The 13,566-nt window shown below is 41.5% G+C and overlaps 1 protein-coding gene across 5 annotated transcripts in view; it reads left to right on the top strand.

Annotated features, from left to right (window-relative positions):
* Window positions 1–13,566, top strand: part of Dync2i1 (dynein 2 intermediate chain 1) — a 67,066-nt gene that overhangs the window by 26,325 nt on the left and 27,175 nt on the right. For all 5 annotated transcript variants that reach the window (XM_036205920.1, XM_036205919.1, XM_036205918.1 and 2 more), the window contains exons 10-17: window positions 625–736; window positions 1,603–1,691; window positions 3,945–4,074; window positions 6,503–6,675; window positions 7,797–7,959; window positions 12,550–12,663; window positions 12,766–12,827; window positions 13,253–13,304. In XM_036205920.1, the coding sequence (XP_036061813.1) occupies window positions 625–736; window positions 1,603–1,691; window positions 3,945–4,074; window positions 6,503–6,675; window positions 7,797–7,959; window positions 12,550–12,663; window positions 12,766–12,827; window positions 13,253–13,304 (895 nt within the window). The remainder of the gene's footprint in view (window positions 1–624; window positions 737–1,602; window positions 1,692–3,944; window positions 4,075–6,502; window positions 6,676–7,796; window positions 7,960–12,549; window positions 12,664–12,765; window positions 12,828–13,252; window positions 13,305–13,566) is intronic.

Genomic DNA, 13,566 nt, shown 5'->3' with positions numbered 1-13,566 from the left:
CTTGTGTCTATTCTAGAATATTAGAATTGGAAATGGTCTCTGAAGATTGTAGTTGAGAGAAAGAGTATCCTCTATAACTTGGTACTCATAAACTCAAAGAATGGAAAATCTAAAGATAGCCCGGCGGGCATGATGAATGACTGGTACAGAGGACAGTATCTCAGTTTCTTTTCTGGTCACTATGATAAAATACCCTGGCAAAAGCAACTTAGGGGACAAAGACTTTATTTTAGCTCCCAATCCAGGTTACCGCCCACCATAGCAGGGAGGTCGCAGCAGCAGCAGCAGCCTGAGAGAGTTAGTTACATCTGCACTCAGAAGAGTAGATGACAGATGCATACCTAGTTGTGCTCAGCTTGTTTCTCCCTTTTTATGGCGTCCAGATCCCAAGCCCAGGGAACTGTGTCACTTACTTCTAGGTGGGATCTTCCCACATCAATTAGTGTTCAAGAAAGTCCCACATAGGCCAACCTATCCCAACCTCAAGAATGCTCACCTTTAAAAAATGTTTAAGTTAGCTTTTTTTTTTTTTTTTTAAATGAAGTTGCTTTTATCTTCAGTAATGGCAAATTGCTCTGAAATTGAAGCTAGATGTTAATTCTAACCCCCCTTTTTTCCTCTAAGGCATATGTTCAGTACAATGAAGATAATGTTGAGAGAGATGTTCAGACTGAAGAGATAGAAACCAGGGAAGTGTGGACCCAGCACCCAGGAGAAGGCACTGTTGTATCTGGAGGTAACCTTGGTACTCTTGAGTGTTGAATGTCTACTCTCTTTACAGTAGGTTTTGTTTTGTTTTTACTTAATTCCTTTTTCTTGTGTGTTTCTTTTTGATGTGGTTGTTAGTACATGACTGTGGAAGCACCTTTTCAGTATTCCTTTGAAAAAACAAATTAGCTCATGTTAATGAATGAGATTAGAGCTGTTGAACCACTGGAAATCATTAAATTGACCTAGAACCATGGTCTGACCCCTGACTTGGATTTGTAATGAGGTGGGGAAGATACCATATTCTAAATACTCACCATATGACTGTATGACAAACTCTGTTCTGAGACTGGGATAGTTTGTTCTCATCAGTATAGAATTTTCACTTTTTAAGTGCAATTTGAAGATGTGTTCCATTAGTGCAGACCAGAGGTTTCTAGAACACAGATGTGTAGCTATCCAGATGGATTATACATTACTGGTTGATTTTTTTTTTTCTTAAGGAATTGTCTCTGTACAGCAAGGAATATATCCTCAGGTAGACCTCACCATAAGAAAGCTCTAGGTATTGTATCTCTTATTTCAAGCACCTCAGACAATAAGTGTTGCAGATTTATCCTCTGTAGATGCTTGACCTGTAACCTAAAACCAGCACCGAACACACTGGCTCCTTTTACTGTATTTCTTAAGACATTTGAATCGGATTCAGCTCATGAACTTACTATAGGACAATGCGAGATTGGAAACACCTTCAAATAGAGAATGTAACGCAGTGCTCTGACTTCCTAGGGGTCTCAGTGTTTGCAACACCGCTTTGAGTGCTGTGATTTATAAAGCATAACTGTTTTGGAGTTGACTTTATTATAAACTTAATAAACCTACATTTTATTGTAGGTAGTGAAGAAAAAGACTTCTCTGATGTCATAGTTGTACCAAAGATTGACACTCCACGGTTGTCTAGTTTTCTCCGGGCAGCATGCCAGGTACATTCTGTGTCGCATGTCCTCTTCTATGTTAGTGCTTAAGGGTTCATTATTTTCAGAAATAGTGCTACTGAAATCTTAGAGCTTTGTGGCTTGGAATAAGTTCTTCATTTTCAAGTATGATTTTCTTACAGATTATCAGTAATACTTTCATTAAGTCCTTGTATGCAAAATGACACTAGGTAAATATATATTACTGAAAATCCTGTGTTTTGTGGTTCTACTTTAATAATTTCCTACAGTTGGAAATAATTATAGACTCTTAAGCCAAACACGTTAAGCTGGCAAAACTAGTGTAAATCTATACAGAATTTGTAAATAATAACCTCAAGATTTTAACAACTGGCTGTGGAAAATTTCAAAGTACACAATTGTGAGGCTCCACATACTGCAGCAGATGTTGCCTCACCTGGCTCCTTCTTCCGTATTGTTCCCTTTTCCCATCATTCACCTGATTATTTTGAAACTAACCCTCCAACTTTTATTCTACATATATTTAAGTGTAGATCTCTAAAAGAGAAAGGACTTTTGTTGATGTAAAAACACAGCTTTTACCTCAAAGGGAATAAGAAAGTTTATTTTAGAGCCTTGAGTGACCTTGGCCTGGGCACACAGATTTAGGTTACCCTAAATACCATGTAACAGTTTCATGAAGTCGTTTTCCCCCCCTCCCCCCTTCCGCCCCCCAGAGCTGAGGACTGAACCCAGGACCTTGCGCCATGAAGTTTTTATAGTTACAGAACAGAAGAAAATCCTAAATCAAAGCACTTTTCAGATACATTGTGAGATCCACAGGTAGGAGGGCCACAGCAATGGGAAGAAGTCTGTGCTGTAGGCCTCAGACACTGTCTGGTGACATTCTTTGAGTTAGTAGACCTAAGATCATAAGGTCAGGCACAGAGGTGGGCAATGAAAGGCTGTCAGGAAGGCTAAAGAGATGACATGAGGTAATTTGACTGTGGACTTGTAATATCCCACCTCTCTACCACTACAAAATTCTTTACCACAAGTGTGACCTACAAACATTGGTGATTTCAAATATATTAAGATATGAAGTTGATATCCTAATCTCTATGTTGTCTCTAACTTTTTATATAAACTTAGAATTTAAATATGGAGCAGAAGAAACAGCCTAATAGTGTTAAACTCTGACAGGTTGATTTGGATCAAGCCTGTTCATCAGATTCTGTTATGATTACCTGCCAACTACTTTGCCTCAATGTCCCAGTTACAGAGGGATTTGTGGCTTATAAATAGGATTAGGCTGGACATATTTGTTACTATTATTAGATTCTGTGTTAGTATGAAGTTTTGGGACTAGTAAGGAGAGAGTCCTCGGGTACATTGCAGTGAGGAGGAGGACAGGTGGTGACGGGTGGGGACCGGGTCCAGCCTGCATCTTACGTCCTCTTATGTGCACACCCCATCTCTGACCTGTCAGTCCTCACTTCACCATTTCCGCTCATTTCTAAATTAGCGATGACCTGGTTAGATCTGCTGAAGACATTTACTGCTACTTAGGATGCAGTGAGTGAAGGCTGCCTGTATCTCCTTAGTGCCTTTCGTTTGAGGGTGTTAGATAGTCAGGCTTCCTCCCCCCTCGAAATTTTAACTTCATTTAGTGAAGGAAACAACATGAAAGATGAAATAATGGCATCCTGTGGCTTTATATTAGTGTACTATTATTATGCAAAAAGGATATATATTTTTTATGTTATGATATGATAGAGCCAAGCATTTATTTGCAGAAATGGAATCTACAAAAGGTAATTTCTAGAGAAAAGATAGCATGCTGCTAGCATTTTAAGAAAGATGGTTCAGCTTTGAGATGGTTTTTCTTTATAAATTTTTAAAAATTATTTTTATATAGTTTTTTTTTTTTTTTTTTTTTTTGAGACAAGGTTTCTCTGTGTAGTTTTGGAGCCTGTCCTGGATCTCGCTCTGTAGACCAGGCTGGCCTCGAACTCTTAGAGATCGGCCTGGCTCTGCCTCCCGAGAGCTGGGATTAAAGGCATGCACCACAGCTGCCTGCCCTTAAAAATCATTTTTTTATTTTATTGTGTATGGGTGTTTCATCTTCCTGTCTATCTGTGCATCATATGTGTGCACTGTGGTCCTGAAGAGGCCAAAAGAGTCCCTGGACTGGGGTCACAGGTAGTTGTGGGCTACCATGTAGGTGCTGGGAATTAAACCCAGGTTCCCTGCAAGAGAGCCATCTCTCCAGGGCCTGCTCTGCTTACTTGTCTTTCAAAGGTGGTTGCTGTTTTGCTTGAAGAGGACCGTTTGGCAGCTGGACCCAGCTGGAATCCCCAGGCACAAGACAAAGCTCTGAACATCAGCGACAACTCCTCCCAACTTAACACAAACCTGCCATTCCTTCAGGGTAAGAGAGGCCTTTCCTGATGTCGAGTTATAGGCAAACATGAATATTTATGTTGAAATAATGATCATTAATGTTACATTTTTTTTTAAGTTGATGGGGTTTATTGTATATAAAATAGAGAAAGACTCCGTGGCTACAGAATTGCAAATGAATGGTGAGGATTCTTTTCTTAAATGTATATGTTAAATTTATAATTTAATTTTCATGAGTTAATTAGAAGAAGTCTGACAGCAATTTAAATTCATGAAATTATTTAGTAAATGGAAAATGACATTGTCTGTGTTTGTTTTAAGTCTTGTAATTCTTTTCAAGCAGTTACTCAGATAGTGCACACCGATGGAACTGGTAAACAGATAAAACATATGATTCAGAATATTTAAACTAGTTTAAACAAACTGTATTTGCAAGGGCAAATTTGAATTTTTATCTCATTTATCATCTATCTATCTATCACCTATCTATCAATCTATCTATTTTGATACACTGTCTCAGTTGTTAGGCGGGCTTTGAACTCTTGAGCCTCCTGCCTTGGTCTCCCTGGATTATAAACACACAAAAACGGCCAAATACAGCTTCCTAGTCTCGCGTCTCTCATGCCTGCTGTAGTACAGAGACACGTCTCCTAGCTGCAGCCTGCGGGCTTGAGCCGACAGTGCTGTCGCTGACAGAGTGAGCCCTGCCAGCATGCCATGAGCTAAGCTGCATGGCGGGTTTCAGTTTTGCTCAGGCAGACAGAAAAGATTACAGATACACAGTAAAGACAGATTCAGATGGAAAAAACCTCTAATTAAGTTACAGTGTGTTTAAAAATGCACATAGGCTTGGGAGAGAAAAGAGAAGTGGTATAGACAGACGGTCATAAAAACAAAAATAGTTTGAAAATAATAAGGTCTTTAAAGTAAAGAAATACAAAATATAATAAGCCACGTAAAGATGGGAAGTACATGGTCTGGATTCTGTATGTTACTGTGTTGTCTTTAGATTTGACAACTGTTTTTGTTCTATATAGTTTTACTGTGTTAAAGTTAAAGCCTTTCTTTTTATTTAGACAAAAAGGGGAAAAGGTGGAAGATGCCTCTACAATGTGTGAATATATGTCACCGTGATTGGTTTAATAAAGAAGCTGACTCACATACACAATAAATAAATGTAAAAAAAGAGAAAAGACACCTTATTGGTGTCACTAAAAACTAGAAACCGGGCCTGTGAATGACGGGTAAAGGCGGTTGATGCATAAGACTGGTGATCGAGAGAACGGACTCCGTAAAGCTGTCCACTGATCTGGACACGTGCTTGCCCTCTCCCATCATGTTCACATGCTAACACGCACACGCACACGCGCACGCGCGCGCACGCGCACGCGCACGCGCACGCACACGCACACACACACACACACACACACACACACACACACACACACACAGGAAATCCAGAGGCAGTGCTGGCAGAGTTTTGCTCATGAATTGTGAAAGAGCACATATAACCAGTGTCACCCCTTTCCTGGAGGAGGACTTCAGGCTGCTTGAGGAGGAAGTCCTGAGGGATGGCTAGGAGTGGTGGGGGATTCGGGAGGACAAGTTCGATCCCAGGTATGGATGGTGTGGCCTGTGAATTGAGAAGCTACTAGGCATGGGCAGTAGGTGTCAGGTCATCATGTATAGTTTTAAATAGCTAGTCCTACAAAATTCTTACTAGACTGTGGCCTGACATCCCCCTGTTTCTTCACTTCGTTAATAGCCCTGCTGCTGGGAACTGTGGGGAAAGCAACGCTGCCTCAGAAGTCGTGGAATCCATTCTCAGAATGCTACACCTGGCTTTGGGTCAGAGTAGTTTCTGTATGGAGTTCTGAGGACTGTTTTAAAGAGAACTGAGGTTCCTAACAATAGTGTCCTAGCAGCATGCCATGGAAGGCAGGCCATTCCAGTCATTTCCAGTGTGGTGCTGAGTTTCCAAGTCCCATGCACTTTGTGTGAGGGGCTGGTAGATGAGAGGAAGTGTGCTGTCCTGGCTTACACTTCTTTACAGAGAAAGAATTTCCTTTACTGAAGCCACAATGTGGACACAGAATTTAGGTTTACGCTGTAGGCACTGATCACAGCCCAGGTTTGGGGTGAGGATCTCACTTATTAGGTGCGGTGCTTCCTGGCATGCATGAAGCCTGGAGTTCAGTCCTCAGCACTGCAGAATGTGGTGGTGCATATCTGAGGAGTGGAGGCAGGAGGATCAGAAATTCAAGGTCATCCTCAGTTATGGAATGAGTTGAGGGAAACTAGAGATGTGTGGGAACTTAACAACAACAACAACAACACGCTAGATTTTTTGTTCAGCTTTGAACAGACCATGTTTGTTTCTTCATTGAATTATATTTTATGTGAGTAATTTTGAAATGTTTAAAATGCTAAAGTGAAAATATTTTTCTTATCTTTAGGGAGGAAAGTATCCTGTTTGCATGCCTCTCGAGTTCAGAGGCAGACTGTCGTTTCTGTTCATGACTTACCTGAAAAGGCATTTGCCCCATCTCTGGATAGCAGGCACCTCCTCTGTGTGTGGGATATTTGGCAGCCCTCAGGGCCCCAGAAGGTCCTGATATGTGAGTCAAAGGTATACTCAGGAGGAGTCTGTGCTTGTTTCCAGGAGGGTGGTGGCTGACAGCAAACATAACGAGGAGAGGGTGCCGAGACAACAGGCAGAATGAGGCCCAAGTCATGTCCTGTTTTTGGTGCCCTTGCCTCTACATAGGTGACAAGACACATTTGTCCTGACTCTAGAAATTCACAGTTTAACAGGACATTTCTGACTGAGAAACCCAGGATTATCCTGCAGGAGGCTCTCGGTCACCTATAAACTAGCAAATGAACATAGTTACAGGCTATAATAAAAACATGGTCAGGATGGCCACAGGGCTAGGATATTTGGGTCATGCTTTTTAGGTTCTGATTCTCTAGATGTCTTAATAGTCTTGTGATTTCTTTGTGTTTCTTTTTCTTTTCTTTCTTCCTTTTATTTCCCCCTAACAGGAAGCATGTAGTAACCCAGGCTGGCCTTGAATTCTCCATGCAGCTGAAGATGACCTTGAACTTCTGATCTCCTGTCTCTACCTCTTGAGTGCATGCATTATAGATGTGCCCCACCATGCATTGTGTAAATTTTTAATATTGCTTGCAGTAAGCATCTTTGTCCCTTCCTCAGATTCTTCTGCCTTCTACGTGACCCTGGTCCTGTTACTCACAGGTCCACTGCCATCTTCCCTTTCATATATACGTCCTTCTTGATTGGGAAGTACTATGTCTTTATGACTCAGCCAAACCATCGGTTTCTTCCAAATATGTGAAGAACACCTTTTCAGGTGCCATTTTAGAGTCTTGAAAGTTTGCAGTATAAACCATAAATAAAACGTCAAACAATGGACTTACCACGTTTGAGGTCCAGACGGTTGCACTGAATGGAAAGAGTCATTAAGCACATTTTATGTATCCAGATGTCTGCTAGATGCCTTATTTGTGATCATATTCCTACAGAGTGGATTTCTTATTCTACCATCCATGTGAAAAAACTCATACTTGGCCAAGTGAAATTTATTTTATATGCATAGGTCTGTGTTGTATTTAACCATGTCCTGTGAGGATCTTAATCTGTGTCAGATACCATACTTAGTGAACTAATTTCTATGAATGTGGTTATCATATTTTTTAGCCAGTAACTTTCTGTGATTTACTTTTCAGGTCACATGTTGCTGCTTTAGCCCTTTAAAAGCATTTTTACTGTTTGCGGGAACAGTACATGGCTCTGTGGTCCTTTGGGACTTAAGAGAAGACTCCAGGATACACCATTATGTGAGACTAAGCAATTGTCTCTGGGCCTTCAGGACCCCAACGTTTTCCACAGGTTAGTGTTGTCTGTTCTCTAGAAAAGCCTGGGCGACTTTGAGGACTAAGGTTTTAACTTTATCTGCTTTTATTGATTCAGATTTTCCAGAGGATGAGGTTTGACTCTGGACAAAGAGGAATCTGATAAACAGAGAAAACCAAATCCATTCAAGCAGTACTCATTGAGTGGCCAGCAAAGTTTGGGGTGCTCTTTCATGTTAAATGTTTGTATTCTAAAAAATCCCCAGCAAAATCAATTTTAGATTGATTAGTTGATTGATCATGGTTTCGAGGACCAAACTCAAGGCCTAGGTAGGTGCTATGCACTGAGCTGCACCCCGCTCCTAACTGCAGTGTCCTAGGTAGCCAAGGGAATGCTTGAAGTGATGAAGTAAAGAGAGTTTCCTCTTGGGGGCAGACCCTTTGTTTCACCTACATGAGCATCATACCGTTTTAGACCACAGTCACCATGACAATAATAACAAAACCCATTTCCTGGGGCTAGGAAGATAATTCAGTGGGTAAAATGTTTGTTGTGCAATATGAGACCTGAGTTCAGATCCCCAGCACTCACACCCCTTTTGGCTGTGTGTATTGGTACACACCTGTGATCTCACTGGGGAGTTAGAAGGACTCACTGGCTAGCTAGTCTCACCAGCTAGCCAGCTCTAGGCCAGTGATCCTCAACCTGTTTGTTGCAGCCCCTTTGGGGTTCAAGCAACCCTTTCACAGGGCTGCATATCAGACATCCTGCTTACATTATGATTTATAACTGTTGCAAAATTACAGTTACGAAGTAGCAATGAAAATAATTTTATAATTGGGGGTCACCACACATGAGGAACTGTATTAAATGTTCACAACATTGGCAAGGGTGAGAACCACTGCTCTAGGCCCAATGAGAGGCCCTGTCTCAAAAAACAAAAAAATAGCATGGAAGACACCTGATGTAGCCCCTGATCTCTATACGTGCCTGTACATGTACCCACTCACACATGTACACACACAAACACATACATATACAAAGGGGAAGCATTTCTCACCTGTAGGTCTTCTAAGTGCTTTAGGTACACGGCCTCATTCTGTTCTTGTACTAGCCCTGTGTCCCTGTTGCTTAGAAGGGTGAAATGTTCATCTGTGCCACACTGACTGCACAGGCAGACCCTGAACCCAGAGCCATCTGGCTTAGGCTTTGGCACTGTGGCCTTTGTTGACTGGCCTCTTCCCATAGGAGCTAATGTCCCGTTGGCTGAGAGAGCAGGCGTAGACCTTCTCATTCTCTCTCTTCTCCAGTCTTGTCTCTTCCCTGTTCAGTCTCAGGAGCATGCGACATTACTCGAGTGCTCGGTGTTCTGTCTTTACCCGCAGGCCATCGGTCTGTTTTCTGTCATTATTCTGTCCCCAGTCTCTTTGTCCAGATGCTAGAGGACTAAACTCTCACATGTCATTTGGGGTTCTTCACTGCAGAGTTGCAGAGTGCACTCCCTCAGCTCCCTGGAGCTCTGTTGCAGTGTGCCAGCTGTTGCTCCGTACCTCACCAGCACTGGTCCTCTCGGGTGGTGGTGTTTAGCTGGTTGTTTAGTAATCATGCAGTTTTAATTTTGTGGGTTTTGACTTTCACTGGATAACTAATGATCCTAAATTTATCTTCATGTGCTTTTTTATCAACTAAATATTTTTGTTGATTATGCCTGTTCAAGTCTTTGCTCATTTTTTTTGTTGGATTGTTTTCTTAAGTTCGTTTGTTTTTGGAGAGAAGTTATGTTATGGAGTACTGGCTATCTCAAGCTTGCAACAATCCTCTTACCTCAGCCTCTCAGGTGCTGAGATTGCAGCATGATTCATTTCTGGCAAAATTTATTTTATGTTATTGCTGTGGTGCTAGAGCTTGGACCCAGGACCTGGCATTTGCTGGGCCAGCACTTTATAGTCTGAGCTCTATCCCCACCTATTAAGTTTTGAAGTTTTATATATTCTGGATATGTTTTACCTGTTTTTAGTCATACTCCACATTCCTTTTTATAAAATTTTCCCTCAAAGACAGAATATTTTAACTCTGATGGAATTTGACCACGGATCTCTCTCTGCTCCCTGACTGTAGAGGTAATGCTCCAACCATCGTAAGGCCCTGCTGCCATGCTTCCCTGATGCGATGGACTGTGTCCTGGAAGGGTGTGCCGGAGTTAACCTGTTCTTAAGCTGATCTTGTCAGACAGTTTGTCGACTAAAGAACTCGATTCCCGGGTTGCATAGTGAGAGCTTGCCATCTGCATTCCCACAGGCGGGCAGTGAGGCCCTGCTGCTGCTCCACACCCTCATCAGCACTCAGCATGACCATTGCTGTAGATTTGGGTCAGTCTGCATGGTCACATTTTCCTGTGACAGGCGGACCAGTCCTGTCTTTCCTTATGCTCATATACCATCTGCGAGTTCTTTTGGTAAAGTACCTGTTAAGGTCTTTCCCTATTTTAAAATTGCTTGTTTTCTGGTAGTTGAATTTTATATATTTTGATAAAACACTTATGAGGGAAGGGTTTTGCAAGTATTTTCTCCTATTCTGTGATTCTTTTCATCCTTTTAACTAAGTAAGGCTTTAAATTGGTTTATTTGTGCCCCTCTCCAAGCACTCTGAACGTCACAGGTAATGTCTCCTCTCTGTGTGCTGTATTTTTATCTGTGCTTTACATGGAAAGGGAGCAAGCCATTTTATTCTATACTAACCAATTTTTGCCCTTTTCGGGAGATCTTGTTGCTATGGAGAGTGTTTGCAATGATAGGTACCATATGGATTTTGATGCTATTATAAAAAGTATCTTTTCTTCAAACAGAAGAGAACATAAACATTTATTATATGACTCAGACTCTTAAGTTTTCTTTCCTGATGCTATAATAAACTACCCCAAAAAGGCACCTTAAAGGCAAAGGTATTTAGTCGGCTCACAATCCAGGTTATGTTTCATCACAGCAGAGAAGTTGCAGTGGTGGGAGTTGGTCACATTGTGTCCCCAGTCAGAAGCAGAGAGCAATGGGATGCCACATGCCACAGCTCAGCTTAATCTCTCCTTTTCTAAGTTTAGTGCTCAGCCCAGGGAATGGTGCCTACTCACAGGGATACCCACAGTCCAGCTTGACTTTGACCATCCTCATTGAGAATCACACGTGATTCTAGATTGTGTTAAGCTAGACAATTAAAACTATCACACAATCCAGAAGATGCCTTTTAAAACATGATGTTTTTTAACTGCTTATATAATAAACATGAATCCAGCATTGTTTTCAAAGCACGAAATTCCTAAGCTGTGCATGGTATTGGCAGGGCACTAGTGTGACTTCCCTCCCTTCAGATGCCTCCTTGTATAAGTGACACAGCATTTGCTATAACTCGGGCACGTTCTCCTTGTACTTGATGTTATCTCTAGATGACTGTGTATATGATGTGTGAGTAGCTGTTGTGCCCCAGTGCTGAGTGAACAACGACAAGAAAAGTCTGCACATGTTGAGTACAGGACAGTTATTCTTCCACACATTTCCAGTCATGGTTGTTGAATCCACAGATGCGTACAGAGTGATGACTAATAAGCTGCTCTGTGAAAGGGCTTCCTCTGTTTCCTTTTGCCATGTAAATATCATCCGCAGAGCTCAGGAGTGTGAACTGTGGAGCTTCTAAAGGAGAGCTGGCTGTTGTCACGTGTGGCTCCTACACGTCCCGTGTGAATCTCCCCCTTCGGAGGCCTATAATGCCTCTTCATTGTTCATTAGCTTTTTCTTAAGTTCAATCCAACACTCCCATTTTTTTTCTGTTTCTATGTGGGGTTTTGATTTTGGGTGTGATTTGTTTGTTGTTTTAAGTGCATTTTCTAAAGCGGTCTGCAAAGATCTCATTCATCTCAGATTGCTTGTCTCTGCTTTGTGTTTTCTTCGGGGTTGGGGCAGGGCAGGAGAATAGTCACACCTGATAATTCTTTGATTTCTTTATTTTAATTTCTTCCTGTAGTACCTGCACATGGAATTTAAATTTCTGACTCCCAGATATTCTGTAGGCAACTGTTCTATTCATTTGTGGGTGGCAGTACTTCTGGTAGTGGCTATGTGCCTGTTTAAGACAGATTGGTCCTATGCTCTGGCCAGCACTGCTGTGTTCCCAGTCTGTGCTCTTCTCTGCCCTCATAACTTGCCCGTAAACAGCACTTCCCTAAGGCCCTCTTGTATGCCCCTCTTTCCCCAGCCTGTTCTGGAGGCTTCTGACCTCAGAATCATGTCTCCTTCTGGAGCGCCTGCTTAGTTCCTTATCTTCATAGTACTCTTGGTCTTGGAGTTTGTTGACCTCCTTTCTACTGTACATCTATTGCCTCAGTGATGAAACAGCTTAGTAATGGCACAAGCTTGGGTCTTCATTTCTCTTACAAGTGTTTCAATGTTGTAGTCTCTATTTGCTATAGATGCTGAAAATCAAGATCATGGACCTTGACATGTGGCTTTAGGAGAGAGGTTTATGGAGAGATTCAGGTCTTTAGACCCAGAAGCTTCTGCATATTTCTTAACATATAATGCTAATTTCATTGCTCAGCTGTATGACTCACAGTGGGTACTATGGGCCTTTACTCTCTAGATGGAGTCCTCACATCAGTGAACCACCAAAGTCCTCTTCATGCCATAGAGCCGGTGGCCACATCTGCCTACAAAAAGCAGAGCTTGGTGCTTTCACCCTTTTCTACTCAAGAAGGTATAAGAGCCCTCGCACCCATAAAATCCTGCAAGTAATAGTTGTGCAGAGCATTATGCTTACTTAAAGCTACTTGCCTTCATTTTTGTTTCTGTTCATTAGAAATGGCAGGCTTGTCATTTCATATCGCTTCCCTGGACGAGAGCGGTATTCTCAATGTGTGGGTAAGTAGAAGTGTGGGGCCACTTACAGCTGAGTGAAACCGTCTGGGAGGAGATTGGCACCTGGCTTGGGGAATGGGTCAGGGATAGAACAGAACAAGACAGTAAGACCTTCTGTTCTGTGAAGGGGTGTGGAATTGTATGCCTGGCCTTTGGCCTTTGGGAATGCATAGCATGGCATTAGTGTGAAAGGATGTGTTAGGACTTTTATAGGGAGCTACTAATGAGGTTACTGAGAGAGGAGAATAGTAAGATAAAATAATGAATAATTTAAGTCAGTTCTGAAGCAAATGATTAGTCTTTTTATGGAGCAATTATATTTTTAGGATCTAGTGTAGCATGTTATTTTATTAGAGCTATTCTTTGTTTAGATTGTCTCATAGTTACAAAATGTATCAGTATTCATTTTTTCAATATTCTGTTTTTAGGTGGTTGTTGAATTACCAAAGGCAGATATCTCAGGTTCAATGAGTGATTTAGGTAACTATTGAAGTAAAAATTAATTAATTATTGTTTGCTAAAATTAATAGAGATTAAAGATATCACAATCTGTTTTGAAAAACAAGTAATTAGCAACCTGAAAAATGGACATCAGGGTTGTATGGGCATCTCATTAGCTAGGGTGATTGAGTGATGTCTAATGGGTGTTTCCTTCTGGAGGTGTCGTAAGTTCTGCTCATAGCTGGCATTCATTCTGCCTTGTGACATAACTTAAGCGACTCTCTTCTTTTTCAGTACACTT

Source organism: Onychomys torridus, chromosome 14 (genome assembly GCF_903995425.1).
Source record: "Onychomys torridus chromosome 14, mOncTor1.1, whole genome shotgun sequence".
Lineage (NCBI taxonomy): Eukaryota > Metazoa > Chordata > Mammalia > Rodentia > Cricetidae > Onychomys > Onychomys torridus.
Note: the sequence above shows the minus strand (reverse complement) of the source record. Positions and strands in the feature narration are given on the sequence as shown.